Source organism: Scomber scombrus, chromosome 11, assembly GCF_963691925.1.
Source record: "Scomber scombrus chromosome 11, fScoSco1.1, whole genome shotgun sequence".
NCBI classification, from domain to species: domain Eukaryota; kingdom Metazoa; phylum Chordata; class Actinopteri; order Scombriformes; family Scombridae; genus Scomber; species Scomber scombrus.
Window position 1 is genome coordinate 3,188,021 of NC_084980.1, and position 27,827 is coordinate 3,215,847.

Below are 27,827 nucleotides of genomic sequence, written 5' to 3' on the forward strand. Positions count from 1 at the left end.
TCGAACCAGGGACGCTGCCATTATGTGGCATGTGTGGTAACCACTCGGCTACCAAGGCGCTCCCTGTTATGATAACTATTTTTATTGGACGATATATTGTCTCAGAAATAATCGCGATAAACGATATTATTGTCATTTGAAGATCATTTTATACCACTGATATAATGATAATATAATTGAATAATAATGTAGGGGGGGGGATTGGAGAGTGGGTGCTACACTTGTGTAAAAACACAGACTGTCATTATGGTTGGTGACAGAGTTATTTACCTTTAATTATTCTACAGTCTCCACTCAGGACGTACACAGTGAGGAATGGAGGACACTACTTGTTTAGCCAATGAGACATGAATAGAGTCTTAGCTGCTGATGTGAAGTGTGACAATACTGAGGTCAAAAAAATGATCTATGTCATGTCCATGTATCATATGATAAGTCCTTATATAGACATGATGAGGTTGATACAGTATAGTAGGATAAGTAGATAACTTCTATTGTAACAGGCCAGTTGTCTTTTTTGAGGGATACATCTTTCACCCAGCCCTGCTTTCATAGTTACAAAACAGACTGATCCTCATGCTGTGTCTGCTCAGTGAAAATGAGTGAATTCCACATTTCTCTTTTTTTTGGGTAATAAAGTGATTTTTATTCACACCTCTGCTGTGTGACTAAATGTGAGGCACACTGTGCACTGCGGGCATGTTAACAACACGGATCTTCTAACCGAACCTTTCCCAAACCAGATAACACCGCCGGGATCCTGACACGTCGAGCCAGCTACAGCCGCCTCCACCAGAGCGTCTACCTGGTTCCCGTGGTGATCACAGACGGAGACTACCCCATGCAGAGCAGCACGGGGACCCTCACTGTGCGCGTGTGCACCTGCGACCGCAACGGCAACATGGAGCTGTGTAACGCCGAGGCTCTGAGCAGCACTCCTGGCCTCAGCACCGGAGCACTCATCGCCATCCTCTTGTGTGCCATCATACTGCTGAGTAAGTATGAGAAAACGTGTGTGTGTGTGTGTGTGTGTGTGTGTGTGTACAGTAGAGGGTTATACTAACACAGGCCCTTTATTATGAAAGAAAGACAACATGTCTTTATATCTGCAGGTAAGGACACTCAAAAAGGTTAAAGGACAAAGTGCAGTAAAAATACACTCATACTATACAGTGATAGTGCATGTTGTAGTACTAGATGAGAGAGAATAGGCTGTATTAGCTGCATTTTCCTTCTATATTTTTCTCAGGAGATGTAGTTCAATCAGTTTTATATGTTTTTAATTTTGAAGCTAAAAAGTCCATTATGAACCACATGTCATTTAAACATATCTCATATATATAGCATGGTATGTATAGTCTCTATGTTTCAGTTGTTTACATTGTGAAGTGAATTCATGTCAATAACATAAAACAATGTCATATGAAATGCTTCTTTTTTAAATAGCCTCTCATACTAAATAAACTGAACTTAACCTTAATGTAATAATAATAATAAATAAATAATAATTAACTTTATTTATAAAGCACTTTTCTAAAAATCCAAGTTACAAAGCAGCAAAATACACAAATCATTAAATAGGTTTTTACAAGAGAACAAATACAACTCTTCACATAGAGTCAGACTCTCTGATAAATGTGTTTTAAAAAGGGATTTAAAAGAGGGTTTTTGGGGGGTTTTTTTTAATGCGCCCTACCCATATCCTCTTCTCTTCCTCATTAGGAGTGATGTTTATGTCCTTTAATTTGTAAAATAAAACCCAATGTAAAAGTTGGTGTCCATATTTTGTCAAATTCTTTACACTTATCATTTTTAAAAATATTTTAGTTTTTTAAACATATTATGAAAGAAAACAGGGATGTGGGCAGGTGGGTTACAGTATTTCCCATAGTGTGGTGTTGAGATTTTTAAATACCGTAAAAAAACGGTGTATATGTGTGTGTGTTATACACCAGTAAAATACAATACATTTGATCTGGATATGATTATAAGTATGTAAAGGGCTGTCCTCACTAAGAATGATAACTATAACAATAACTATAACTGTATAAGATAATGACGTGAGCATCCACACTTATGAACCATAACATCCTGTAAACAGCATTGTCAGGTTTTTACAGTGTATGGTCGTGCATATCCATCCCCCTCTACATACACACAGATGTTTGTTCAGCCTATACATAAAAGTACAGCTGTTGCCCTGCATACCCAAACTTTAAACTCATCGTCAAGGAAACCGAAGAAAGTCTGCAACACTATGTCACTCCAAAAAATTGAAGAAGCAACTGTACTAGTCAGGAGAAACTTCGATTTTAAGACATCACTGAACCACGTTTGAAAACATTGCTGTGTTACTAAAAGACAAATACCGACAGTTTCATAAAAGAGTCAGACAATACTAACTTACTCTACTCTCTCACTATGAAAGTCCTGCTCCTTTACACAAAGAGTGCTGCTCACTGGCTCGTACGCGATGCTACAAAACACACTCAAAAGTGTGTGTGTTGAGGCCAAATCATCAATTTTTCATCAGAAAGAATAAAGAAGAAGGCCAACCCCGATGAAGAGACATGGTGTTTTAAGGAATATTCATAAACACAATAGGACTTTTTTTTTTTTTTTTTAAACACTGAAAAAAACATATTCTGCATAACATCAAACAGTTTAGACATAAATGAGATGTGTGTGCAGTAGCATGTAACATGTATGATCATGCATATGTTTGTCCAGTGTAGTGGTTCCACTCACACAGCATCATAAACACACTGTTGTGCTTTCTCGTTTGATATAATGGAAAACAATGTGGGTTCAGAGCTGCAGTGTGCTGCTGCTGCTGCTGCTGCTGCTCGTCAGAATCAAACCTCGTATGGTAATGAATGCATCTCATCTACCACCACATCCTCCACTTATCCTCTTATTCATGCAACGGTCACAGTCCAGTGGGCTGCTGGGAAAATGAATACATATTTATGCCTCTGAATGTGTAGTCATTGCAGGCTTAGTGGACACACACACACACACACACACAGACGAGGTAGGCAGCGTCCACACTTACACGAGTACGGAGAGATGAGAGCAGCCAGCCATCAACAGCCTCCACACACACATACACACACACACACACACAGAGAGAGAGATAGATTCACACACACACCAAACAAGTCTACCCTTAACTGTAATAACTGTAATGATAATAAAATACAGTAATATCTCTTTTTTTAACCCAGTTAAAGCAATACCGTGCAAGTGCCTTAATCAAATTATTGTAATCAGACAAATATAAATGATAATCAGAAAAAGCACACTCCACTTTGAGCACAGATTTCTACTCAGCGTTTCATTTATCAGAGTATGTAAACGAGGGTAGATTCAAAACATTCATGATTCAATTAAATATGTAAAGCCCATTTCACAACTTAATCATTCCTGGAACACCCCTACCATTTCCTTTTTTTTTAAAGATCCCCTTCAGACATGTTTGAACATATACACCAATCTGATTGGAAGAATAATATATGTCTGATATGTTTTTTTTTTATACACAGAAAAATCCAATTACCTCATTAAAGTTCTTAAAATGACATCTCGCTCCTTAGAAAACAGAATCTATGAATATGTAGATTTTGTTCATTTCAAAAAGCTCTAGTTTACTGTAGAGTTCATTCTCAGGCTTCAGTGTCCTCACCCCCCGGAGGTGGGCTCAATATTCAATAAAGCTCAGTATTTCAATACAATGAAATATATATTACAAGTACATGAGAGCAGCACAACTTAATATAATACAGTATGATACAACATTGAATGACAGGATACAACTCAGTGCTATACAATACAATAGGCGTGAGTACAATACTATACAGTGTGATTCAGTGCAATATGACACATTGCTATGCACAGACAGTGCTGTATAGTTTGAAAACATTTAGTTCAAGTACAATATGATACTAAATGAAATGATACATGTATCTACATATTAAGTAAGCAACTAAGATATTAATTTTATTTTACTACAGTACAATACTGATCAAAAATTACATTTTCATGTTGGATATCCATCTATATGACATAGTACAGTACAATATTACATGTATGGTAATATTGTACAATATGATACAATACTACACAATATAGTGCAATTAAACATATTACAATATAGTACAATACCTTATGATGCCATATGACATAGTTCAATACAATATGATGCAATACTGCATATTACAATATGACATAGTACAATACAATATGGTACAATAGTGTATGATACAATATGATGTTATATGATATAGTGCTAAGTAGCATAATAAGATCAGATAACGGTGCAGTACATTATGATAAGATATAGTAGGACATGCTATGATAAGGGGTGATGTGCTAATGAATGATAAAGTCACATGACATAGAAAATAATACAATTTCTAGTTAAGCTCTTTGTAAGCTTTTTTGTTTTATTAGCCATCCTGATCATTTCTGTTCTGGATATCCTTGAAGACATGTATTGTCAATAAACTAGTGGTGTAAATTATGAATCACTTTACTGATCTACTACAATCATTTCATTGTGTTCACAGATTTGTAATCACTGACTCTGAGGTTCAGTCACTTTTTTTCTGATGTGGATTTATAACAACCAGCAGTTCCACCATGAGACTACAGTGTGGACTGCTATTCTAACTCTACCCACAAACTATTCTTCAAGAGCTCTCAGCTGGAATGTACACCACAGAGGAGACATTCAAGCAAAAAGTACAGACAGCTCCATTATACTCATCTATAGTTAATGTGATTACAAGTTCTGTGCAGGCTGGACTTACTGAATATAAACCAAATACAAAAATACACCAGCTGTTCAACTAATGCTTCCAGCAAAACACACCAACAGCCAACTCATATAAAAAGTGCTTGAGAAGTGTTTTTGACTACATTTTTAAAGTGTTCATGCCGCATTTAAAGCCATTGGTTAGGTATAGGCACAAAAATTACTTGGTTAGTATCATAATCTAAAGCCAGAGGATTCAAATGCACAACTCAGTGACATGAGGAGAGATTCAAAAATGCTTTAATAGCAATGGTAAAAAAACACAGGAAGTCAGTCAGCGGAGCGGAGGTGTCACAGGGGCGAGGTAGAGGCAAAAATCCTAAAAATGAAGCACAAAAATACTGGAACCCTCACTACAGGTAGATAAGACCATTTGGCAAAGGCGAATGAATGGGAAGACACAGGGTTATATACATGAGACACAGGTGCAACATATTCATGCAGGGCCAAGTCATCACACAAAGGAAGTTAAATGTTCCTTGAAACATCATTTAATAACTTTTTAAAGATGAACAGTTTTTTTTTCAAGTGGGAAAAGCTATTGACTCGGTACCCCTAAATCTTAATGAAAATTGACCTCTGCAAGTCAATGGGAAGATGAAGATCTGATGATTGATGAGTTGAGTATGAATGAACCTGTTCATTTGCGTTACAGTTAAAACTGAAACTGCTCAGGAATATTTCCTTCACGTGAAAGCATCTTATAAATAAAAAATTTGAAAAATATTGATGTTATGTGTAGACATGATCTGAAAAATTCACTCAAAGTATATTTCAATATGAAAGATAGGGATAAATAAGACTTTAATAAAGAGTAAGAACACTGTTTGTGGTCATAATGTGACTACCTCTCCTTATTATAACAACAGGGTTTATTTATTTTTACTGCATACCCAGTCGGAAAACAAAATCAATGAATCAATACATACAAACACTGTTGATTTCTTCCAGTGGAGCCAACAAACAAACCGTGTTGGTTCAGTGAGTTTCTGCTGTCAGTCAGCTTGTTGAAGACAGGTTGGCTGACTGCTGGTCAGGAGCTGCTGCTGATAGACTGTCTGACACCCTGAACACAGGTCAGAGTCAGTATGGATAGAACAGATAGAACACACTCACATCTCACTTCTATGTGGATCCCAGTAAGAAGAACGCTGCTTATAAGAGAATACATGATAACATATGCATATATATAGACATCCATATAAAAGGCAGAAAATATATACAGACATGTTTAGAAGTGAAAGAAGAGCAAACGGTGAAGCCAGTTCTCAGTCTGGTTTGTCATTGTGTGGAACTATATTTAACATGTTAATCAAAGCAGCCTTAAGCTGCAGTATTTTAGTAGTACTGATATACATATGAATGTATTCATCACCCCTTCAAGCATTTTTCTTCAGCTCATCCATCTTCGTCTCCATCTCCCCCTCCTGTAGAAACTGCCTCCTTTATCTATGAGAATCTCTCTGTTTTCTACCTTAACTTCTAATTCTCTGAGCATGTGACGTTCCCTCCTTCACATCACAGCTCACTCTCTCCTGCTTTCTATCCTGCAGTCGTTTCATGCAGTGATTTTGGGTGCTTCTGTGTACGCGTTATCACTTATTTCACTTCCCTTGACCTTAACTCCGCCTCTGCTCTTTCTTGTTGCCACTGTGCTTTCACTTGATTTAAATTCAAACTGGCCCCGTCTGAGCTTAGCCAATCAAATGTTCCGCATGATTATTTACGGTTAGATCCCTCTGAAATCAAAGGCCGCCTTGCTCTCTCTTTCTGTGTGTGTGTGTGCCGGGTGGTGCAAGCGCTTGCGTTTGTACAAGAAAGAGTTGCTCCAAAAAATACAGTCATCTTTCATTTTTTAACCCTTACATACTGTATATATTATTCATATTCAGGCTTTTTTCTCAATATCCCCTCATATTAAGTCTCTCTACATTATTTTGTCAATCAGCTGCACAAAAACATTTTTAGAAAGATTTCCATTATTTGTATATTCTGGGTCACATGAGGATAAGTCGTCAAATTTCTGGATAAAAGAAATGTTTTTAATGTGTTTTCTTCTCTCAAATGTAAAAAAAAAGGGTCAAATTAGACCCTGAAGGTATGCAAGTATTAATAGTCATAACATATATATATATAGTTACATTTGAAAGCTGCTATAATCATTTAACAGTTGATCAAATTACTTAATGAATGAATGAATGAATGAGCTCTGATGAGTCAAACAGCCCACGTACAGAGTTAGTGAAGCATGCAGCAGCTCTGTGGAGTCGGTGGAGACCAAAACAGAGCTAAAAAAAAAAGAGATGACATTTGTGAGATGGCTCTAAATGAATGATGTAGTTGCTGTGTGTGTGCGTGCGTGCGTGCGTGCGTGTGTATGTGTGTGTGAGAATACACGACTACTGAAGTGATAATATGCTAATGTTGTGTTTACAGCTTGTTGTGTCTCCAACTGGCCCCAAAAAGCTAATTAATGCAGGATTAAAGGATAATACTGGTTCTTGTGTTCATAGTTTTACTCATACTATAATTTCTGTTATTATAAATGATGATAATGATAATAATAACAGTGCACACAAGAATTTAATTTTTTTAAACTGATGTTTTTTATAAGCTCTGGGATCGCAGTGACATCACAAAAAAAAAGACATTGGAACTGAACTCAAAATAAAATAATGAGATTTTAAATGAAACTTATTTGGTGAAGAAGTTAATTCACAGTTTATTTACACATACACACTGAAATACCTGGAGATGCAACAACATGCCACCTATTCTTAATTGAATACTAAAAAATGTGGCACAGTGTGGAGAAAGGTATAATGCAGATGTTTTCTTATGGGAGATACTTCCTAGCATGAATTAAAATACCTTAAGTGTAAATTAAGTGATCCTTTCATATTGTGCAGTTTGGTTCTACCTCTAAATAAATATATAATAAACTGTATAACCTTTTTCTGTTTCTTGCTACATTGGGCGTCATTGCTCTGCTGTGTGTGTGTTTCCAGAGTTCAGTGATGAAGTTGATGAGACTAATGTTACCAGAGCTGATAGAAAAGAAGCCAAACAAATTCAAATAAGACTCAAGTTGTGAAGAAGTAGAATTGCTCCGGCTGTGCTGATCACTAATCATTTCTCTCTATGCTGTTGTCTCCCGCAGTGATCGTGGTTCTCTTCACGGCGCTGAAACGTCAAAGAAAGCAGGAGCCTCTGATCATCTCCAAGGAGGACGTCCGGGACAACGTGGTGAGCTACAACGACGAGGGCGGAGGAGAGGAAGACACCCAGGCCTTCGATATCGGAGCGCTGCGTCACCCGGACGCCGCCGTCGCCTTGGAGGAGTCCACCAAACAGAGGCGCGACATCATCCCCACAGATACGCTGCTGTACCCGCCGCACCGCCGAGCCGGTCCCGCCGTCTCCACCCTCATCATGCCGCCGGTCAGCATGGCGACAAGGGATAACGGGGACGTGCGCGAGTTCATCAACCAGAGGGTTCTGGAGAACGACTGCAACCCGACGGCGCCGCCGTACGACTCGCTGGCAACCTACGCCTACGAGGGCGCGGGCTCGGTGGCGGAGTCGCTGAGCTCGCTGGGCTCGGCCTCGTCCGACGCCGAGCACGACTACCACTACCTGAGTGACTGGGGGCCCAGGTTCCGGAAACTAGCTGACCTGTACGGAGCAGAGGACAGCGACTTCTCCTAACAAAGACACTCATGAATACAACAGACACACACACACACACAAACGCAAACACACACACATAAAATCCTGCATTAAAGACAGATGCAGGAAACATTGTGACCAATGCAGCAACGTTCAACTACCACAAACTCACTATCAGAGGTTGTGATGAGCTTTAAGAAAATGTAAAAACTTAAGAAATGTAACTTTTAAAACACACACACACTCCACATGAACTAACAGATGTGTTGGCAGATGTGAATTCCATTTAATGGGATGTTCAACACCACCACCACCACCACCACCAGATCCTTGACCTGCCGGATCCAAAACTGGAGCTTAGTCATTTACAAAAAGTCCTAGATATGTGTTGTTGTTTTTTTAAAGAGCGGTGGAACTAATGGATGTAGAAATGTAAATCAACCAGCACAGCGGTGGAGCCCAAAGATCTGTAGTTCCACCAGTGTGAACCTCTTCAAAGACTCATTTCAGGCCTGAGTGGAGTTTTGAATCAGAAATTGGACAGTATTTTTTAATCAGAATTGGATTTTTTTTCCCCCTTACTTTGAGGCTTTGCTTTAATCTCTCCTGGGTTACCAAATAACCACTCCACTACCATTCTGCAGAGTGTTTCCTGTGGTGTTACATGTGCCATTCAATGCAAGCTGAATGGAGGGAAAGAGGTCATTCATATAAATAAAAAAAAAAGGAAAAAACTTGTGGACCCGGTAAACTTCCTGCTGCTGATATGAAATGAAGTTGAAGAGCGTGGGAAGACAAGTTCTTTTGATTTCTTTTTGACTAAGTGCCCTTCTGCTGCCCTTCAAGCTGAACTGTGGATGCCTGTTGGCTGGCTGAGACTGAAGGGGGGCTAATGACTCTTTACATGATTGCTTTTTTTTTTTTTTTTTGTCTTCTATGCTGTCTTGTACAAAGTGACCATTCCAGAGGAGCTGTTCTGAGGGATCCTCACTTGTAAACGCCTTTTTTCGGGACACAGAGTAAAAAGAGGACAACTCATGTGACTAAATGCACTGATTTCTTTATGTTTACGCAGGTTTTTCAAATCTTTTTTTTTTTGTTAATTTGTGCTGCACACAAAAAGATATATGTTCAAAGCATCTTTTTTTTTTTTTTTGATTTTTAGCTTCCTGATTAAGTGTATATTGTGTTAAAAATGTGGTTATATTGGAAGTATAAGTTCTATAAATTTTTCATTTTACTGCAGTCTTTTTTTCTATAACAAAATACTTCATACACAAAGTTACTAAACAATGTTTAAATAAAAAAAATGGATTTTCATTGAGAATATGCTTCATCTTTAAAGAACATGGGGACGTCCTGTCTTCTCTGTGGGGCTGTCACTTTATATTCAAAATTCAAGTGTTTGAACATATGGGGGGAAATAAATAGTTGATTTGTAATTAACTTCAATTATAAAATACAGTGTCAGTCTACAGCAGGCATGTCCAAGCTAAATAAAGGGCGGTGTGGCAACAGGTTTTTGTTCCAACCAATCAAGAGCACACAAGATTTGACCAATCAACTGTCTGAAGACTGAGATCAGTTGATTAAATAAATCAAGCCTTGTGTGCTCCTGCTTGGTTGGAATGAAAACCTGCAGCCACATAAACCTTTATGGAATAGTTTGGACACCTCTGATGTAATGTGATGTCCTGTTGAACTTTCAGTAAACTAAGCAGTTGTTGTTATATTCATTAAAGCTGCCTTAATCAAGATTTTTGTAACAATTTATCATTCATTATGTGAAAAATGTGGCTCATCATGAGAAACCCACATAAATTATGAATTTGTACAAAACACAAGGTGTAAAAATGAATCATCCAACCTTCTGGAGTCTCTGCTGGTTGTCTTGGAACCTCAAAGAGGCTCCACGTATCCATAAAAGCTCTAAAATGAAGAAATTAACATAAAACAGAAAGCAAGATGTGCTGAACATGAACTAAATCATGGCATCATCTGCAAAGAAACGCACATCCGATTCAAAACAACAGATAGAGACATCGTGGATAAAGGTAATGATGGTTTCCGAAAGAACCCAAAGTCAACTTTACAATGTAACGTTAGCTTAGAATTTGGCTACGTTTTTATAACAAATTGTTTGTTAATCGTTTAACGTGACTTTTTGAAGAAGTGACAGCCCTGCCTCACAGCCAGCATTGCAGCTTGAATGTCTTTCAGTGACTGCTAACCTCATTTCAAGCTTGATATTATTTCTTCCCCCTTTTTTTTTCTCCCATGTACTTGCATAGTTTGAGGATATGATCCAAATGTTTTATTACCCAAAGGTATTCTGGCAAAGATTTCAGTTGCTGCTTCAACTAAAACAAACAAAAAAGAACACAAAAAAAGAAAAACAGCTTTTATTCTTTACTTTATAGTTTAAATCAGTCCACCTCGGTGTCTCATCCTGAGGCTTTTGTTAAATGTTGTAATTAACCAACACTGGAAGGCAGCATATTTGTCATTTGCTTTGATGTTCCACTGCATTACATCACAGAAGGTCAAAATCACAACCTCGGTCAACCTCAGTGCAATGTGATAAAATCATTATTTTTTCTGAGTGAGGAATAAAACCATGACGTCGGGATCGTTTAAAGACTTTTAGACTCCTGATTTGATATCAGCGGTTTGTATTCTGTGTTTTGGCAGTTTTTTTCCAGTGAAAGCAGCAGTTTGTTCCAGTTGTGTTTTGTGACCGTTGTGCTCTGGAGGCTTAAAACAAAAGAAAATGTCCACATATTTTTCTTTATATTGTAATTCATTCTTTTTGTACCAAATATTTATAGGACACATGGTGATAATCTTGGAGGGGGGTAAAAAAAAATCCAGATACCGTCCAGCTTCACTGTTTTTTAATGTCATTTTGGAGGTGTGAAACTTGCTGTGGGCAGTATACCGTCCGTATATGATGTATTATCAAGTTGTTTAATTTTATCAAAATAAACTTTTACAGTGAAACTCTTGTTTTTTTAATTTATTGATTTACAAGCATGAAAACCTTGTTCATACTTGTTTGTTACATCTAGCTCTGCTGCTAACCTCGCTCATTAGCAGTGTTTTCTTTTTCAAACTGATACAAAAATAGAAAATGAACTCTTCACTTAGAGGGAAAAGTTCAGAAAACATGTTCTGCTCCTCCAGTTATCAACTCCAACAGAAGAAACAAACATTTCTCTGAAGCTTAGTAAAATATTCCCCATGCACCTTTTTAAAATCTACAAATGAAGTTTGGAATGAAAAAAACAGTAAATCTGTAAAGATGAGGATGATCTCTCTTCTTCTGAATGCTCTGGTTTCCTGTTCACACAAGACCTGTTTGTCCCAGGCGGTCATGTTGACATGGAGATGCTCAAACCACACAACTGATTTCAGATGTGATGTGATGATTACAATATTATTTTTGTTGGAGAGATCTGCTGCTAGAGGAAATGATTGCACATTCAACAGAAACATGGGAGGAGTAACTGTCAAATCAAATCGCTCAAACATGTTTGGGTGTCTAGGGCACATCATAACCATGTCGAGGTCCTAGGGTATAATCAGAGTGTTTAATGTCGGAGGTCTGATTCCCAAGATTATTTTTCAAGTCACCAGTCAGATTAAGGGGACTGAATAAAAGGACTCAGAAGGCTCATATTTGGACTCATTAGTCCTGTTTCCATGAAGTTTCCTTGTTTCCTGTTCTGGGTAAAATTTAGGAAGCGGGAACTTTACAGGAACGTCCTCTCACTCGGTCCTCTCAGCTGTTGTGTCTCCATTACAGAGTAGGACCTTGAGAGGACTCGCCAGACTCTGGAGGTGACCTAATCATTCTGCAACAGTTTCCATCATTGCGTAATTGTTGTGCAACAGTTTTGACCATGACGTCACTGAAGCGACGCAACAAAAGCATAACAACAAAGAGGGCAACATATGTCTTCTTGTCTATGTCCATCTTCTACTACTGCTCTTCTTCTGCTGGGTTTTAAAAATGGAGCTCATTTCGGGGCTTTCTGTTGACATCACATCCTGCTTTGAGTATACCCAATCGGCACCGAGTCAACCTCAAGTTCCACCCAGGAATTTGTTTCAGGGCCGCACAGAGTACTACCCCGAGGCAGGGACTCTTTTTGCCCCCATAAAAGTTCCAGGAGATTGTCCTTCAGGAGCGGTTCCTGCTATGGAGACAGGTGCCAAAAATTACCCCAAAGTTCCTGCAGTGGAAACGGCCCTATTAAGCCAGAGGGAGTTTTGTGACATTCAGCATTTGATATCAGAGTAGCACGCGGTAACATGAAAGAATTGGTCTGTCTCTCTAAGCGGTACATAAAGTTGGGTGTCGTCTGCATAACATTGGAAGCTGATATTTTCTTACTGGTAATCTGACAGAAAGGAAGCATATAAATAGAAAATAATATAGGACCAAGAATTGAGCCCTGGGGAACACCACATGAGAGGGGGGACTGGAGATTAGGAGAATTCACCCATTACAGCAGACTAAGATCTGTCAGAGAGGCTGGAGCAAAACCAGGCAAGAGGAGTACCCTTAATGCAACTTAAAAGGTTATTGCGGTTAACTGTATAAACCAATATAAGAGCTATTTCTATGCTTTGCTGGGCACAGAATCCTGATTGGTATTGCTCAAAAATACTTCAGTTATTCATAAAGATTCATTTAGTGGTAACAGACTTCTAAATTTTTAGATAATAAAGGTAAGTTTGAAGTTGGTCTAGAACTTTTAAAACAAGAGGGTCAAGTGTAGGTTTGTAGAGAACAGGTCAAACTATTGCATTTTAAAACTGGATGGTAGATGGTAGACAATAAGCAGGCGATAATAGAGAGAATTTGTGGGCCGACGCTCTGAAATACCTCTTAATAATATCTGACAGGTGGAAGAATTTAAGTGGGAGATGAACTCCTTTGAGTTTAGCATGGAAATATGTGAGACATACTGGTAGAGGGTTCAGCACAGATGAGGAGATTTCTCATCACAGGTGTAATATGGAGCCTATTATCATCTTTTTTATTTATGAAATGATGGGGAAACTGCTCACATTTATCAGTGGAAGCTTCCATATGCAGACTAGAAGGGGGAGGAGGGCTAAGCACTGAGCTGATTGCCTCAAATCAAACCTGGGGGTTGTTGCAGCTATTAGCAATCAGATTGGAAAAATAGGAATACTTTGCCTGAACTGCATGCTGTTTGTCTTTCTTCTATTTTCACTCAGCTCTCCTACATTGTGTCTTTAAATCCCTTGTATAGTCATTAAGCAAGGGGAGGGCGTTATGTTTTGCTCGATTTTTCTTGATAGAGGCGATGTCATCAAGGACAGTCCGACACAGATCCCACTCACCCAGGTCACTCTTTGTTCACCAGACTCCGGCCTGGCAGGCTCAGAGTAATGCAAGCCTGTACAATAGACTCAAACACAGCTTCTTCCCCATGGCGGTGAAGAGACTGTTGCACGAACCCTGAACATACTGCATTTTTACCTGCACTTACAATATATACATATATATTTATTTATATTTATACTGATTGTAGCTGCTACAAGGATTGCTGCCAAACGAAATTTCATTGTATCTTGTGTGCAATGACAATAAAGCTTTCTTTATCTTTATGTTTTATAAAAATGATCAAGTAGATCATTGACAGAACCCCCTGATTAAGGGTATTACTGGCAAAAGCAGCTAAAAACTTTGGACTTTGATTTGGAATTAAAAGACTGAGAGTGGATAGTGGTAGATGGTTTATGAGCAGGAAGTGTAGAAGTATGGAAGTATTGAATATCACAGCCTTGTGATCTGACATATTCAAATCTAGCAGCTACCAGCAGTCACCAACCCTACACCTGCTACTGCCCTGCATGTTTTAAGGTGTCTCATCACTCTAAAAAAAGATTCTTTTTTAGATGAATCATTTACTTTTTATATTATGTAACTTTGTGATTTTGTGATCTGATGAAAATATTCCGTTTTCGGTCAAGAAGACAACAGTACAGTGAAGGTAGGAAGCTTGATTTAACTGGAGGAAATATGAAGGGAAATCTTATGTACTGTTTTAACCTCTGTTACATCTGCCTCTGATGACACTCCCTCTACATCCAATGGTTAATTGTCACTTCCCCAGTCTCTATCTCCTCCTCCTCTCCCTGTATGTGTGTGTGTTAAGTGTTACAGGTGTGATGGAGACAGAGCACAGCAGTATCCACCAGCTGCACCTAATCCTGTAATCAGCCCATTCACAGATCGTAGCCACTGTTCAGTCAGTATACAGCCTCTGCTTCTAGCATCTTCTTCTGATTGTCTACTGTTTCTTGGATCCTGAAGTGACTCTTGCTCTCTTCTGCCTAGACTTAACCCCACTTTGGACTCTGCCTTCTCAGATTATCCCCTCTCTGGACCATCCTAGCTCAGCCCTCAATAACCAACATTGTCCAACATTGAACAACACCTGTTGCTTCCCTGTCTGTGTCCACACCTGGGTTCACCTGCATAGCTGCCACATAATAAGGTCAGTATCACATCTTCTTTGCTCTATTAATCCCATCTCTTAAATATGACCTGGTATTATCTGCTTTTCTGTATAGACTAGCATTAAACAGCTGATACACTTTTCTGTTGATTATCTTGTGATTTTGATCAATCAGTCCCCCCACCCAACAGGAGTCACAGCTTTACATCACTGTTACTGTTTTGTTGTGCTCTTTATTTCACTGCTTCATTCAGCTGGTGTCTAACTAAATGACTCTTACTGTTATGTTCAAAAAGCTTATTTACAACCAGTGTTTTTGGGGTTTTTTATTTTATTTTTTTTAAGTTGAAAGAAAGAAAGAAAGAAAGAAAGGAAGGAACAAGACAAAGGAAGCTAAGGAAATGTTTTGCTGCCACACCAGAAAAAGAAAAATCATTATCAGTAAAAAATATCAATATCAGATCAATAACTCATATTATAAAATGAAAAGTCCATTGTTATTATTATTATAACAATATACTATTTATCTTGTTCATTCAACTGCATGGAGCAATACAGAAGGATGGTTAGTTAAATAAATAATATATTGTTATAATTTATGAGTGAATGTAAATGTGTATGTCTTAATAATGTGAAATGATCTAATTATAACAATATACTATTTATCAATTAATCTATATTTATATAAGGCCAAAACGTTATTTCAAGGCAATTTTTACATAGAGCAGGTCTAGACCGTACTTTTCAATTTAATTTAAAGAGACCCAACATTCCCACATGAGCAAGCACTTGGCGACAGTGGCAAGGAAAAACTCCCTTTAACAGGAAGAAACCTCAAGCAGAACCGGGCTCTAAGTGGGCGGCCATCTGCTTCGGCCGGTTGGATGAGTCAAATAAATATTGTTATAATGTAAATGTGTATGTTGTAATAATGCGAAATGAACATGAACACTTTGTAATAACAATAAACTTTTCACGTTGTGATCTGTTTCTCGTTTTCTAGCGTGGGAGCAAGTTTCCATAGCAACAGAAAAAGAAAAAAGAAAAGAGAAACATGCAGAGATCCTGTCATCATGGTGGACTCAGACCCCTCCTCCTCCTCACTGGACAGCAGATGACGATTCTCCTCAAAGCCTTCATCCACCTCCTAAAAATTGAAGGACGAAGGGAAGAAGAACTGAAGTCCTCACCTACCTCTGCTGGCCTGTGTTTTTCTAGGTCTCTGATGTCATGGAGACCACTCATCTTCTCTGGTAGGACAGGGTGAAGGGATGGTGAGGAGACAGTGTCCTGTTCTTTTCTTTTTCTTCCACTCCTAGTCCTGCAACTTCTCCTCCTCTTAAAAGGAAATCTCTTCTTCCCCTTCTTTCTCACTCTCCTCCTCCTCACTGTTGCTCGGCTTTGGAGAACGAGCCTTTCCTCCTCGTAAGGGTCTTCATCCTCAAAACCATCATCTACCTCTTCTTCGTCATACCCTTCATCAAGGTATTCTTCGTCCTCTTCGTCCTCTTCCTCCACCAGTCTGGTCACCACAAACTGGCCAAAGTCTTTCAGGACTGACATGTGTCCTGGGCTGCTGTAAACCTGCAGTTTCAAGAGAAAAGAATCACAATGATCATTTTCTTGTCTGTATTTCATAGTGAAAAATGGATTTACAGTGTCAAACAGCAGCTGGATTAAAAACTGTACCTCAGTGAAGCGGTGTGCCACAGAGCAGAGGTACGGCAGCTCCACCGGTGAGTCCTCATCATCGCGTTCCATCTGGCACCTCTGGTCTGCGTGGGCTGTAGACATCACAGTAACAACCATCATGCATTATGTTATGAAAAACGGCAGACATGATATTTATCTACAACTCCCAGCATGCAACAGTGAAAAAGCAGTACACTGAAAGTCACAATTTTAACAAAGTAAAAGTCCTCCAGTGATTCTGGAGACATGAGTAAAGCTTTGTTGGTACTTACAATCAAAGTATCTGGTGTCCTCCTCAGTTTTTAACTGGGGAACGAATGGGGGCTCCTCATCCAGGAGGTATTCCCAGCACACCCTCCTGAAAAATGGGTGACTCTTCACCCCCCCGGCGCCTCCTGAAGAACAAGTGAGACAAACAGATATTGTATATCAACACGTCTTGGTATGTGCTACAGGTGAATTGTGTATGTCTGGAAACAACAACTCTCCCATCCTGTCTTCATCCACGTCTTCATCATTAGTACATTTGACACTAACCTGTACCCAGCCGGTTCTTTGCGTTCTTCTGCAGGAGAAGGGATATCAGGTCCTTGGCCGCGGCTGGTGGGGCACCCTTCCCCTCCGGCCAGATGATGTCATCTGAGGGGGAAAAAAGCACATATCAGAGTTAAAAGTTTATCTCCATCCAAGTAGCATAATGCACATTTTAATCATCTTTTAAAATAAAGATCCATTTAGATCTGCTAGCATGACTTAAATGTGGAAAGAGATGAACAGAAGTTAAGATTCTTACCTTCAATCACGTGGTCGTAGAGCTCCTCTAAGGTGATTCCGTTGAATGGAGTTTCTCCCACCAGGAACTCATACAGGATGATCCCCAGGGCCCACCAGTCCACAGGCTTTCCATAGCCCACCTTCAGGATGGTCTCTGGGGAAAAATACATAGCAGTACCTACCATCTGAAGGTAGGGAACAGAACATGATAAGAACAACAATCCAGCTTTGAGCTCAAATAAGCACAGAAAAGAAAACTCAAAGACTTACCTCTTTGTCGGTAAACTCCTGGACGATTCTCTGTACCGGTGGTTTCTCTAGATCATCTGCTAAGTTCAGTGGACTGATTTTGGACAGTCCAAAATCTGCCACCTTGATATGGCCTGAGGAAGTTATCAACATGCTACAACAGAAGAAAGCAGAAACATGTCTCATGTTAGATTAAACGCCAAATTTAGATTAAGTAATACAGAATTCAAAGTGGTTCAAGTTTCTGTGAATTCAGATTGATGACTCACTTTGCAGGTTTGAGGTCCCTGTGGACGATACCATAGCTGTGCAGGTACTCGAGAGCCATGGTGGTCTCCGCAATGTACGTCCTGGCCATGTCAACAGGAAAATACCCCCGGTCTTTCAGCAAGGCGGCACAATCCCCACCTAAAAGGACAAGTGGAGAATTAAAGACAGAACATGTCAGGTCAGATGTCATGTTTAGATCTTCTCAGTGTGTGTTGGGTGTGTACCACGGATGGTGAGTCCATAGATAATAAAGGAAAGTCAGTTTAAAGCTCATTTATCTGTTCTATCCCTGTCTAAACAAACAACCTCCTTACCTGCTACATACTCCATGACCATACGGAGGTCTCTCTTTGTCTCAAATGTGCAAAACATTGAGACTAAGTAGGGATTCTCTATATGTGTGAGGATGGCTCGCTCTACCAGCACCTGCTCGATCTCTCCCACCGTTGTTAACTTCTGCCATTTTATTACCTTCATGGCAAAGGCTTCATATGTCTGCTTGTGGCGGACAAGATTCACAGACCTGCACAAGAGGGAAAAGGAAACATGAGCAGCTTGTAATATTGAACATCAGCTCTGATTTGAAAACATTCTTCTGTATGAAATCCTCCAAACAGCCTGTTAGAATGTAAAGTCTTACTCACCCAAAGCTGCCGCCGCTGAACCTCTTGATCGTATCAAAGTCACTCTCCTCCGGTTTTTTGGGTGGAGGACAGCAGACTGAGCGAGTCTAAATCAAACACACAAAAGAGACACAATCTCTGTTATAAATAAATCAACTAAATACAAAAAGTATTCACTATAAACAAAGGGATGTGTGTGTTTCTTAAAATCAGAAAATAAAACACATACCTCATGGAGGACTTTCTCCAGTTTATTCTGGAGCTCCATGAAAAACTCTGGACAGACCAGTTCTCTCTGGATTGTGGTCTCACATTCATTGGACAGCTCCACCAGCTGCCTCTCAATAAACTTTAGGGCGTATGTAGCCTGAAGCAGACCACTGTTGGTAAATTCTGCAACCGTGTACATTTTCACTGAGACTGAACAAGAATGGAAGAAATAATTTAAAATCAGGATTATTATTTCTGTTTTAAGCACGAGTTAAAAATCAAAGACTGTAAAAGTTACATGAGACAACTTGAATTAAATGAAAGCAAATTTGAAGGATTTAGTATGAAAAAGTTTACAGAATATTAAATAAGTGAGACAATGAAAGCATGAATGTAGCTGTTACTTAATCTGATAATATGCAATAAAATATAACATGTTGGATTTAGTTAGTACTCAGTTGGTAAAAACAGAATGAAACCATCAAAATATAATAATAATATTAATAATAATATAACTGGGGTGAGGACACAGAATGTAAATAAATAAATACTTACTGCTGCTAGTTGCTGCTGAGGTTTCAGAATAAATCTTCAACTTTCTTGTTGAAGATGGACGCTGTAAATTCAGTTTTCTAACACGTAAAGTTAGAAAACACTGACGTTTGTTCTTTGAAAGAAAAGAAAAAGTAAAAGTTGTCTTTTGTCTTTTTGGTACGCTAACAGACTGCTACTGAACAGAAACCTGACTGTCTTCTGTGCTTCAGTAACAGAATGAAGAATCTCTCATCTGATCTGCTTACTGGAAGTTCCAAGATTCCATTCTGTCATGGCTTGAATTGTGATGTCATAATGGTCATTTACAGAGTACAGACAGCTCATTTGCATATTTTAGAACACACACACACACACACACACGCACACACACACACACACACACACACACACACACACACACACACACACACACACACACACACACACACACACATACACACATTTACCTAAGTAACTTTTGGGATATTTACATAGAGTTCCATTCATTTTCTGCAGACTCTAACCATGATCACTTCTTATCTAAACCTAAGCCTTACATTAACTTTAACCATTGACCCAAAAATCTGCATTTTACCATTTGGGGACACAACTTTTGTCACCAAATGCACAAGCTGTCCCCAATCAACTGGTCTTAAGTCTGGTTTGTGTCCCTAAAAGTGAACTAGGTCAAAACTAGCTTCAGAAACACAACTTGCAATAAATGATAATGTTTCTCCATAAATGTTGAACATGGAAATAAGCATTCAAGTGGCTAATATTCACATATTCGCTCACAGCTGGTTGTGACATCACAGATTCAGGAAAAGAAAGCCGAAATATTTGCTGCTCTTTCAAAGTCAGAGTTCAGCTGATATGCTTTAGCGCTCATAACGCATCATTTCCTCCAGGTTCACAGCATTTGTAGTAAACTGATTTATTGCACATTAGATTTTCAGATTTTGGAGTGGAAAGTCTCATTATATTTGGAAAGGGGTAAAGTTCAACTTCAGAGAACAGAGGAAACAGTAATCCTGCAAACTCCACATTTCAAACTCTATTTTCATTTTGATGTGATAATGGATGACAAAATGGCACAGACACACTTCTTCACAAGTGTCTTTTAAGAACAGTTGGACATTCTGTCTGTCACTACGTCAGTATGCAGAAAATCACCCATTCTCTACTTCAGTGATATTATAGATAGGAGAGGCTGACGGTCATCATACTGGACAGCCCATTCTTGTCCATTATGTACTTGCAGCTTAGATCCTGGAAAACTCCTTCATCACTCATTTAATGACCAAATTAAGACTCAAACTTCATTACGTCTTTTTTATCGATAAATCAATTTCCGTCAAGATTAATCAGTATCTGTGTAGTTCGTGAATATCAACTTCATTCACTGGTTTTGCATTTAGTTTTTTTGTAGTTCTGGTTCTGCACTGGGTGTCTAGGCTAAATATAATGTGCATTGTGTGCTTGTTTGAGGGGGAAACAACAGGTCCAGCAGCCTATTTTGCCCATGTGAATGGTAAATAGACTGTACTTATGTGGCCCTTCAACCACTCAAAGCACTTTTACACTATAAGTCACATTCACCCATTCACAAACTGATGGTAGGAGCTGCCACCCAGGGTGCAAACATGGAGCAATTTGGGGTTAAGTATCTTGCCCAAGGACAAATGAACATGCAGACTGGAGGAGCTGGGAATAACACCGCCAATGTTCTGACAAGTGGACGAGCCGCTCTACCTCCTGAGCCACAGCCACCCTGTGGTTTGATTTTTGATCCCACTGTTTTGGATTTATGTTTCTAGGCGACGCTGAGTGATTTGAACACTACCTGCTGCTCAGTAATTTTTTTTAACAGGAGGAAACATGTTTCTCTGTTCATTTGGGCATCTGACTGTTTTTTTTTTTTAACTTGGCTCAATAATAACAACAATCAATTAATTTTTTTAAACAGACCCCATAGTTATTGAGATATAGACCTCTACTAAACAGTTGAGAAGTCCCTTCATGGTAAAGATATTAAATACATTCAGAAATAAAAACATGCAGAAAAAGTCAAACAAATTATTTTTCAAGAAATGAATTGAACTTGCTTATCTTGCTCATCTCTGATATTAATAACAGTGAATGTTCATCTTAAACGTATTGACATCACTACCCTTATCACTACAACTCAACCGTTTGGTCAAGCATGTTTTTAGATGGTAAAAAAACACACTTATAAAATTATTTCAGCATATATATAATAGAATTTCACACTGAATAATCAGAAGTTTTTTATTTTATACTAAATATTCCATTTTAATTACATTAGCTAGCTTCTCTACCTGTACCATAAAACAATGATTCAACCGTTTGGTAGAGCACTTTTAAAAAAAAATGATTTGACCATTATTAGACTTCTTTTTGGTTACATCAGGTTACATAATTCTGTTCAGTGAGACCTCTGAAACTCTAATGTGGAAAAAATGTTCTTATCTCCAAAACGTGTCCTCATGTCTGGAGTCAATTTTCTCTTTCTCGAGACAAACTGGAAAGGCTTGCTACTGAAAGACAAAGAGACACCTAGTGGATTTTTTTAGCATTGCACAACTAAACTGAGTGGTAGAGATGGCTCAATCAGGTTAAGTTAAGTTCAACACATTTTTTCAATGAGATATGGTAACTCAAAATGCGCTCTACCAAACAGTTGCACAGAACATTAAAGGGAACAGACCTGAAAAACGTTGAACTTTTTGGACTGCACTTTAAGAGAATGCTGAATTAGCTGGTAGCAGTCCCAGATATAGATGTACAGACAGCTATGACTACAGCTGGAATACTTTGATACTGAAGAAAACTCCTCTGGCAAGTTCTGCAGTGTCTTTTCTCTGTGATTTCTAAGTGGATTTATGGAGGTTTGTTGGCGGTGACGATTATCCTCGGGAGATGCAAGTCACACTGAATGATATCAGTGTGTGTGTGTGTGTGTGTGTGTGTGTGTGTGTGTGTGTGTGTGTGTGTGTGTGTGTGTGTGTGTGTGTGTGTGTGTGTGTGTGTGTGTGTGTGTGTGTGTGTGTGTGTGTGTGTGTGTGTGTGTGTTTGGACACTCCTCGGTGCCCCCCTGGGGAAGCTTTTGGCTTTGTCCTGCTGAATGTCCATGTCCATTACACACCAGATCTTGTCATTACCTGTATTTAAAATTCCTTCTGGAACTATGGATTAAATTACAGAGGAGCACAGAGAATACTGTAACATTCATCCTGTCTGAATGAAGCTTGAAGCATCCTGACATTTTGCACCTCTCGGCTAAAGACGGAGGATAACTGTGAGTTGGTTGGACATTATTGATGAGTTATCTTCTCTTTTTTTGCTTTGTTATCACCAATTCTTAAACAATATCATCTTTCATAAATGGGCCAGTGTTGCCTTGATATGAATTTTTAACCATGCATGACCATGTTTTTGTCAGAAAATGAAACAGAGAAATGAATAAATAACCTACATGGTTAAATAAAACAGAATTACATAAAAGATTCACACTTTTTATTCTGGGCTGAAGCCATAACAGAAAAAAGCCGCTGAGAGAATCATTTTTAACTTCTTCTTCTTATTATTATTATTCTTTTTTAATGGGAGTGGACAGATTGTGAAACCTTTAACCCTCCATCCTTGCTCTGTTTTCTGTTTCACCATCTGTCAGCAGCCAATGGACAGGAGACTTTGATAGAGCATCAGTCACTTCAGTCCAAGTGTTGTGTACGTGTGCGTGTGCGTGTGCGTGTGCTTGTGTGTGTGTGTGTGTGTGTGTGTGTGTGTGTGTGTGTGTGTGTGTGTGTGTGTGTGTGTGTGTGTGTGTGTGGTCACCCAGTGGCAGCATTAGTGATGACAGCTGTAACTTTACAGTGCTATGAGTACACCACATGCCTCCATTAGTGCTAGATTTTTTTTCCCCTCACTGTTAATCTTTGATGGAGCTGTCGTGTAAGGAGATGACTGGAAATGACTGTCAGCCTCACTAAACCCACCCACACACACACGCGCGCTTGCTGTATATTCAGAATTGCACACACAGATTCACTCAGAAATGCATGAGCATTCATCCTTCATGGCATGGATTGGACAAGGTGGGCTGGTGGGCTGAGTGTTCTGCAGGCTTTCCTTCATCCACAGGCAGAACTCAAGAGGATGCTGAAGATGTTCTGGTAGCAACCGTGTCACGCTGGGAAATCTCTGTATTGTCAGCTGGCGTTAAATAAAAGTGGAGCATCACAAAGAGAAGCCAACAAGGCGTAAGCCCCTCTAATGCCGCTGTGTGGATCTCTCTCAGAGGGACAGCAGGTCAGGAAAAAGCAGCAGAAAGATTTAGTCCAGGAGGGTCAGGACTCATCACAGTTAAAGTAAGTTAAAGGCACAGGAAAGTTCTGATTCTGGTGTCACTGAGGAGTTAGAGAGAGAGCTCAGTAAAACCCATGATGATAACCAGGAGAGTGTGATACTGGAACATGACAACGAAGCTCAGTGTTAGTCATGATAAATGCGATTCACTAATCTCACTCAAATGCCAGCATTTATTTTTTTTATTTGAAGATCTTTTAATAGTCAGTATGAACAGGAGGAATGATTACAGAGAGGAAAACCTCCTTCACTGTTCACATGGACACCTGTTTTTAGACACACTTGGAAAATTGCGAAGCTGCCCTTTAAAGCTTTAATTCATCATTTAATACAATTGCTACTTCCATTTTATTGACATTTATTGACGTAGAGTATAGCATAAATTGATTACCTTCATTTTTTCAAATTTTGTTATGTTGCAATACCCTTTAAATTATTTTTACCTCATCAGTCTATACAGAATTTTAAATTTTTTTTGTTAATGTATTAAAAAGGGAAAACTGAAATATCACATTAACATGAGTATTCAGACCCTCTGCTGAGACACTTGAGCTCTTACTCAGGTGTCTCTCTTGTTTTTTAATCATCTATCTTTGAGATGCTTTTACACCTTGATTGGAGTCCACCTGTGCTAAATTCAGCTGATTGGGCATGAAATGGATAAAGGCGCACACCTGTCTATATAAAAGGTGTCACAGCTGATGATGCATAGTCTATCAGAGCAAAAATCAAGCTGTGAGGTGGAAGGAAGCACCTGCAGAGCTCAGAGACAGGATTGTGTTGATGTACATATGAGGAAGGCTACAATAATGTGTCTGTTGCATTAAAGGTTCCCAAGAGCACAGTGGCCTCCATGATTGTTAATCAGAGCAGCTCTGCACTGTGACAGAAATGAAGAGACAATGCTTTGACCTGAAGTTAGAGGCTAAAAAACTGCTCTGTGACTGTCAAAGCCTATAGTCGGTGATGTTACACAGGCAGAGGGCTCTAGAAAGAATCCTGATTGTTCCAAACCTCTTCCATTTAACCTCTTAGGGTCTGATTTCCTAAAGGTTTGCGTGAATAAAAACATATGCAAACTTGACATCACCTGCTTTCAGCGTTGAAGTGAGATCACATGTATGAGAAGCAACAGAACGCTGATTGGATTGAGCGGAGCAGACTGAGATGTTTCTTCATTTTGCTTGAGGTTCCATGTGGTTCTTCTTCTTGGTGCGCTTTCGACCAGGATTTCCTGAATGACCGGAGGTTGCAGGGCGAGCTCGAAACCGGTGAATCATAAATCATTACATCGGCCAGAGCCTGAAGTTGGGAGAGCTGTAAACCCGGGGTTGGAGTGATGCCTCGGGCTTTTAAGATCTCCAAGATGTCATTGATCCGGACGCTTCGACCTGTTTTCAAATAATCAGAAGCTGAATCGAGATGATCGGTCTCAAACAGACCCGTTTCAGAGTCCGACATTAAGGTAAGAGCCAGGCGATTAGCACAAAGCTGATACATTTCTCCGTACACGAACAGCGGACGACACATGCGCAAGTCACAGCTGCATGTCTGACTGAAGCAGAGAGAGAGAGAGGCATATTTAAAAAGACTGTGAATAGATGATACGCTAACAATGAAGTGAAGTTTTGCTATTGGTTGCCAAAGTAACATGTGACAACCCAATTTAAGACCACTTGGACTTGGACATTGACAACTAGTAAATAAATGAGTATGCTTGACAGAAAGAAGGCTGGAAAAGTTAACCCCTGAATGCCTATATGAAATAGTCTTCTGGATAGAACTTTCAGTAAGCCTAATTTAAATACTGCTGTCTGCACCTGTTGTCATTTGCGCGGTTATTCTTAGAAGATCACCCGCAAAACACACACTAGCCAAACATGCAATCTGTTGCACTGCACTGGCATCTTAATAAATCAGGCCCTTAATGTGCCCAATTGACAAATCACCTATTCACCTAATTCACCTATACATATCTCTACTAACATCTCTCTAACTTTTCTGTGCTTCACTTTATTAGCATCAGAATTGGCACAGATAGTGTTCAGATGTTGTGCTATGGTTTTTGGCTGCAGCTGCACAATTCAAAAGTTATGTTATTCACTTTAAAAGTGTAAATTTGTATTAAGGGGGAATTAAATGTTTAATTTATGCTGTGTTCAGTCTTCATTTACTCTGACCCAGTTCATTTTGGGTATGTCATTTTTGAACAGGACCCTGAGCCAGAGGCCTACAGATTAAGAGTCTTAAATGTCAGCTGGATTCATATTTTACTATTTGTTTCGGGTCTTCTATTAAAACTTATAAACAGAGTGAAACATGGAGGCATATATGGTCATTTTAAGGGCATAGATCATGCTGATGATTAAGTCTCACCTCCAGGTGACATATATTAGGTGATCAGGTGGAAACGATTGACAAGTTAAAGCAGCTAAGAGTTTGTTGAATCCCATTTTCTCATTTTCCTCTTTTTTGCTTTGAGTAACAAACACAAGAGAGAAAAAATAAGCAAACATTTATGCATGAGGCACCATTATCTATATATGAGACAAATCTACAATCAATGTAATCATGTAACTGCAAAATCTCTGTTGGACCAAACTGAATAGATGAGAAATATTATCAGATGGAATTCAGCAGAGATGAACGAAGAGGAGGTAGAGGAGGGGGGGGAAAAAAGCAAACATTTGAAAAAAAAAGCGGAGATATTAAAACTGCAAAGACCGCGAAGTGAAAGCAGAGAGACGGATGAAACATGAGATCAAATGAGAGACAGATGGCAGAAAGAGAGAGAGAGAGTAAATCCTTAATCTTAATGTTTAACACTCAATATTTAATCAGATACCCTCTAATTAATTACAAACTGTTTAATAATATTTCCCAATGATTAAAGGATTATTCTCTGCTTTGATTATTACAACCTCCAAACATATACATGATTAGATTTTTTAATTAATCTTTTCTGTCATCCTTTTTGTGTTAATGGAGAGCGCACTTAAAGACACGCTTGTAATGATTCGAGTCAGCTTGACCTTTTCTAAACGTCGCTGTTTGACTTCCACGTTCAAACAAAGAGCTTCAAGTCAGACCGTATGAACTTTTACGCTCAACACATTCAATAGTATACAGAGCTGTAAAATCTTAATGCGCTGTGTGGTTTCTCAGGCTAGTCAGGATGGTGGTCTTGTGTTAAAATGAAGTCAGTCACCTCTCCGTGATTCTTCCGTCAGCCTCTGATTACGTGATATTCAGGAAAGCAGCCTTTTTCCATCACATAATCATGTTTCATTAGAAGTACCACAAGTTGTGCTCGGTGCTGTTGGATAAGCAGTGAGTGAAAGAGAGGTCACAACATCTTCTACTAATAGGTGCCCCAACATCGCTGCATCATCAGGAAAGGAAAAAAGAAAAAAAGAGATTGTACTACTGTAGGATGAGCAAACCCTTTCTTCAGGGTCTAGTGGTTGCTCACCAGAAATCAAGCCTCTGAAACATTTTAGGTATCAAAAAAGGAAAAAGTGTGTCTACTGTTGTACCTAGGGCTGGGTATCTTTTAAAAAATGACAATATAGTACAATTAAAGTGATACTGATACCAACTGAGTACTTCATTCATCATCCCATCATATGAATAGAAGCATTAAATTACATAAAATGCCACCACTCTTTCACATCTTGATTTTTACACATATGTATTTTGAGTAAGTCTTCAAATTATTACCATTTATTAAATTCAAAATGCCCAAAATCAGCATGTGGGTCACAGTATACGTCAGTCATATTTTATAACTTGAGTGCAAAAAGGTTGATTGCAGGTATCATTTGATGAGAGATGTTTCGACACTACTTGGTATTGATTTATTTTGGTTCATACCTTTTTAAAGGTATTGAGTACCGATACCCAGCCCTAGTTTTACCTTTGGAGCACCAGCAGGGGTTATCCTCGCCTTATGACGGCGAGTATGTTTTATTAGTAAATCAAAACCATGGCAACCCAGAGTTGAGACCAGGAGGCAAAGCTGTAGTCCTACACACTTCTATGTTCTTCTATTAGAAACAGTTACCACCCCAAAATACAAATAGAAACTGTATGGCATTGAAATGA

The 27,827-nt window shown here is 39.0% G+C and overlaps 2 protein-coding genes across 2 annotated transcripts in view; both read left to right on the plus strand.

The window, feature by feature from the left end:
• LOC133991248 (cadherin-6-like) overlaps positions 1–8,524 on the plus strand; it is an 88,069-nt gene extending 79,545 nt beyond the window's left edge. The window contains exons 11-12 of the mRNA XM_062429749.1: positions 744–995; positions 7,977–8,524. Coding sequence (XP_062285733.1) covers positions 744–995; positions 7,977–8,524 — 800 coding nt within the window. The remainder of the gene's footprint in view (positions 1–743; positions 996–7,976) is intronic.
• Positions 1–27,827, plus strand: part of LOC133991251 (uncharacterized) — a 267,931-nt gene that overhangs the window by 151,460 nt on the left and 88,644 nt on the right. The gene's annotated exons all lie outside the window — the stretch shown is intronic.